The sequence below is a fragment of the Galeopterus variegatus genome, unplaced genomic scaffold, assembly GCF_000696425.1.
Source record: "Galeopterus variegatus unplaced genomic scaffold, G_variegatus-3.0.2 Scaffold3476, whole genome shotgun sequence".
Classification (NCBI taxonomy): domain Eukaryota; kingdom Metazoa; phylum Chordata; class Mammalia; order Dermoptera; family Cynocephalidae; genus Galeopterus; species Galeopterus variegatus.
In genome coordinates this window covers 195444-200774 of record NW_007729587.1, presented here as the reverse complement: position 1 = coordinate 200774, position 5331 = coordinate 195444, and the positions used below count along the sequence as shown (strand labels likewise).

Genomic DNA, 5331 nt, shown 5'->3' with positions numbered 1-5331 from the left:
CACATGATCACACAGCTAAGAGTTGGATTCAAACATGAGAGTTATCATTTGAAAACCTGAGTTCTGCCCACTATGGCATTATACCTTTTAAATATGTTTAGGATTTCATAGTTGATAATACATTATTTTATTATGAAAAAAAAATCACTTATTTCTAAAATAAAATCTATAAAGGTACTGATTCTTTGCAGCATTATTTCCCATAGTGCACTATTTTTTTTGCCAGCTCTGGCTTGGCCTACTGGCTTTCCATTTTCCTACCTGTGGAAAACTTGCAGTCTAGATCTACTGTGTTAGAGATATATCCCAGGCTAGAGTCTGCTGATATAGTAAAGCCTATTTAAATGATAAAGGGAGGGGTGCGATAGATTCTCTTGTTTCTGTGGTTCCCTCTGATGAGGACTTTGATACTTGAGATCTAGGCTGAACTATAAGGGGTGACATGAAGTGGGATAATATTGAAGGAGTAGCTGATTGTATTTGGTTCTCTAGGAACAGCATTTTGCCTGTGGTAACTGCAGTTAGCAATGGCTGTTCTCTTTTTTAAAGCCTTAGTTGATCTTTCTTGTTTTGTTGGGATTTGTTCCATCCTGGTTAGATGCTGTTGATTTCCGGTTACTGCCTATCCTCTTGTTCTTTTATTTCAACTTTCATAACCTGTCCTAAGACAGACATTTTACTTGGAGGATTCCATCACAAAGCTAATCATTTAAATATAGAATATAAATACGCTGTTTTCTCTTACAACTCAAGTTTTGTGAGTTGACTTCAAAAGTTTTGGAGTGAAGAGAATGGGTATAAAAAATTTAGTACATTCTGTTTAGCTGTTCTTTAACTGATCCATTTGCAACCAGTAATTTTATTTCATGCTGCTTCCTTCCTTGCTTACTTTATAGCAAGGGTCAGCAAACTAAGGCCTGTCCTGCTGCCTGATTTTGTGTGGCCTGAGGACACCATTCCAGTGCATTAGCACTGTGAGCCTTGGAGATTATGCTGGGGCTTTCTCCTCTACTCTATTCTCCCCTTTGCTTCCAGCGCCTGCCTCCCTGGCCAGTGGCCATGTTTCACTGCTTCCCAGGCTTGCTCTGGTGTCACCTGCACTTTGAGTGCTCTGCTCAGCAATGGCTTAGCACTGCATGGTGGAATCTCAGTTTGGGAATTGGTGACTCAGCAAATTACCTCACCTGTAGTTAGTTACCCAAGTTGAAATGGCGGGATTCTCATAGAGAAGGGAGTGTCATTGGAACAGATTGAAACTGACTGTTGGCCACTCCTCCCCATAGTTAATATGCTGACATGAGGCTGGAGAGTTGGGTGATGGCCAGATAATGTAAGACCTTGTCATAGGTTTTGGATATAATTTTAAGTTTAATGGGAATCCATGACAGGATTTCAGTACTTACTACTTCAGAGTTTATTTCCTAAGTACAAGGATACTCTCCTATAAGACCACAGTACAATTTTCAAAATCAGGAAATTGGCATTGATTCAATATTATCATTTAATTCACAGAATTCGTTCACATTTTTCCAGTTTTCTCAATAAGTCGTTTACAGGGTCTAATCTAAGATCATGCATGGCTTTTAATTGTTACGTCTTTTTAGTCTCCTTCCATTTGGAGGAGTTCCTCAGTTTTCTCTTGTTTTTCATGACCTTGATATTTTGAAGAATACAGGCTAGTTACTTTGTAGTATGTCACTCAGTAAGGGTTTGTCTCATATGTTGTTGTGATATATGCATTTTTGCATAGGAGTACCATTGCAGTGATACTGTGTTCTTTTTATTGCATATCAGGAAGAACATGATGTTGATTTGTCCTATTATCACTTTGTTAAGATGGTGTTTGCCAGGTTTCTACTTTTTATTTAATAAGTATTGTTGTACTAATCACTAAGCATTTTGTGGTGAGATATTTTGAGAATATGTAATAGCCTGTTTCTCATCAAATTTTCATTATTTTGGCATCCATGGATGAATCTTACCAGAGTAAGATGTTATACTCTGAAAGGTACCAAATGGTGATTTTTCTAACTCCAGGATTTCTTCTAGATTTATTAGTTAGCATTGTACAGTAGAGTAGAGCTTTCCCTGTTTACCTATATATTTTATTTACTTCAGAATGGTGTTTTTATTTTTTTCAATGGGTTATGATTTGTCAGCATTATTTATTTTATTTAAATTGTTCTATACTTTGCTATTGGGAGCTGCTTAAAGCTAGTTTTTGTGTCCTTTTAACATGTCCTTATTTTTTAAAGTACTTTTTAATTTTCTGGCATAGCAAGATGTTTTAAGCTTGAATCTTAAGATTTCTCAGTCTTAGCCCTGGAGTCACCCATTTCCTAAGGACCACTGGCTCCTTTTAATGTAGAACATTATTTATCTGGACACTAGGTGTGCTTATTGCTACTATGAGGTGTTATTGCCTCTAAGCCCTTGCAGCATATGCATTTAGGAAATACGTACGCATACATTTATACCTGTTTTTGTTTCTCTCCACTACTTTTAAAAATGAGTTCACGCTGATAACTCCAGTTCCAGTCCAAAACTGGACTGGAGTAGTTTATTCTACTGGTGTAGTAGTTTATCCTAGCCTTCTCTCTTCCCATGTTTGTTATTCCTTTCTCTGACAGTGAGAAACCTGGCTCCCATTATCTTCAGTGTATTTAGTTAATTACCCAGTTCTTGTTTGTAATCAAACTCATGGAGATGCCAGCCAAAGGCTTGGTCTCAGGCATATTACCCGCTTCCCCCCACTCATTTCACCCCTGAAAACTTGACCCCAGAGATAACCATTGGAAAGATAATCTCAATGAAGGGGAGGGGTGTATAAGGGAATAAGGGAAGGAGGAAAGATTAGAGGCCAGTTAGAAAGCTTGGCCCTGACCCTCTTCCCCACCCTTCTCTCCCAGACTTGGTGGCTGAAAGCTCACCCTAATGAGAAGGGGAAGACTACTTTATAGTTAGTGATCATTCTGGCTGCTGTGTGGAGAATAGATTAGAAACAATGAGAAAGGAGACAGGGAGATTGGCTAGGAAACTTTTGGATTAGTGTATGAGAGTGGTAGCTTTGATGAGCTGTGTGGCAATGATGGAGTTGGAAGAAGTGGACATACCCAAAACATATTTGAAAGTTGGTAAAACTGTTTTAATTAGCCATTTGCCAGAGATATGAGTTTGTCCAATGGATATAAACATAGTTTATAATAAGTAGTATTTTAAAAAATACATTGGTTTCCTGAGCAGATAGTAGTTAGCTTTTAGCCAATAATAATAAATAAATACTTTTCTGTGGTGGTGGGTATGTTTTTGTTCACACATTTTTTTTTTTTTTTCAATTGCAAACATTTTAGCTCTTGGTTTACACATTGAAAGACCATGTTGATTAACTTTAAAATAGCTGATTGAATTTGATTTGTGGGCCACGCAAAGTAAGTGTGAATAATTTTTGTATACTCTTAACCCAATTGTATTTACATAAATGCGTGTAATATTTAGCTCTGGTAATTAATTTTGCTTTCTTTTTTAGATATTATGATCAGATTTGTTCCATTGAACCCAAATTCCCGTTTTCTGAAAATCAAGTAAGTCATTAATTTTGTTTTAAAGTTACATGGTAATGACAAATCCCATTTCCTTCCACCTGTGATATTTTATTGAAATCAGTGATGCTTCTTCACTATTATTAGGTTTTTTATGAGAGAGTTTTATAGAAATTAGAAGCTTTTAGATCCATCTGATACGAATCAGGAAGGAGTCTCCTGAAATTCTATTCATGTCATTCCTTAGCACTTTTGGGGCTCATGTAGAGCATTGGACTGTGCTTTTTTTAAGATTGTATTTTATATCAATAGGATCTGTTGATTAATCAGCTGTGTCCTTCCCCTTGGCTTTTATAGCATTAAGATGGAAACTGTATAATTCAGGAAGTATTAGTCTCATTTTATGTGCTTTAAAAATTATTGGCACAAGTTACATTTACATATAAAAGTTGGAAATGCTGTTATGATTAGATGTAACAGTATATGGATGTCAGCTTTATTTTCTTTTAAAAGGTAGAAGTTGAAAATGCTGGTAATTTCTTACAGTTTTATTTGGGAGACTTGATAAAAGTTTTAAAATTGTGTGGTCCTTCATGTAGTATAAGAAAAGTACTTTAAACATTCTTTTACTAGTTTTTAATAGGTGAAATAATTATAGTTGAGATTTGCTTTAAAATACACCAGGAAAAAAGTGTGTATGGATGGGTTGTGGGGGGAAAGGGAAGTTGGGGGATGGATAAATCAAGAAGGGCAAAACGTTAAAGCTGTTGGGGTATTTAGGAGTTCATTACATTATTCTCTTTGGTTTTGTTTATGTTTGAACATTTCCCTAATCGAGAGTTAAAAAAATTTTTTGTAGTGGATTGCAGTAATTTAAATGGGGCCAAGTTCTTTTTAACCTTCATATGTGGTATACTCATTTTAGAAGCAGTAAGCGGTGCAGTTTTTTTATTAAGTAAAATTTTTATTCACATATAACATATATACAGAAAAGTAAACAAATCATGTGTATAGTTTGAATATTCACAAAGTGAATATGCCTATATAACCACCGCCCAGATCAAGGAATAAAATATTAAATCTTTCATCCTCTCAAAGTAACTGTTCTCTTACTTTTGTTGTCATGAACTAGTTGTTTTTAATTTTATCTTCTGGGAAGTCTGCAGTATATTGCCTTAGTTCTCTTGGCTTATTTGGCAAGCATTTATTAAGTGCTTATTCTGTTCAAGCCATTGTGTATTTGTAAAAATAAATAAGATAATGTTCATGATTACTGAGGCAAAATGACCATTTGAGTTATCCTAGTGCCAGTATTTTACTTTTTTAAAAAAAATTTATGGTCTAGGAGAAGTAAAAGGAGTTGCTTGGTTAGAGGAGATAATGTTTTAGACAGGCTGAGCTTTTGTCCTTTCCTCACTGCAGACTTTTCTTCAAAAAAGACTTAATATTTAATGAAATCCAGGAAGGTAACATAATTTTCTCTTTTTCTCATTCTGTCCAGATCTGCTTGACATTTACCTGGAAGGATGCTTTTGATAAAGGTTCACTTTTTGGAGGATCTGTAAAATTAGGTATGTGATTTTTAATAAAAATGATAAGAAAGTTGTTTTAAACACTTTATTGTTTTAGGTTTTAAAAATTGCTCTCCTAGTGACTCTTTGTAAATAGTAAAAGTTTTTACATCTCATTTTCTTTTTAACTTCCAACTTTTAATACAATTTCAGAATATTTGTAGAGAGCCTATATACCTTGCCAGGCACCGTCCTAGTCATAAAAAATGAATAAGACAGTA

The 5331-nt window shown here is 35.0% G+C and overlaps 1 protein-coding gene across 4 annotated transcripts in view; it reads left to right on the top strand.

Moving 5' to 3' along the window:
* Positions 1–5331, top strand: part of PDCD6IP (programmed cell death 6 interacting protein) — a 74496-nt gene that overhangs the window by 8867 nt on the left and 60298 nt on the right. For all 4 annotated transcript variants that reach the window (XM_008585172.1, XM_008585171.1, XM_008585169.1 and 1 more), the window contains exons 2-3: positions 3527–3581; positions 5041–5110. In XM_008585172.1, the coding sequence (XP_008583394.1) occupies positions 3527–3581; positions 5041–5110 (125 nt within the window). The remainder of the gene's footprint in view (positions 1–3526; positions 3582–5040; positions 5111–5331) is intronic.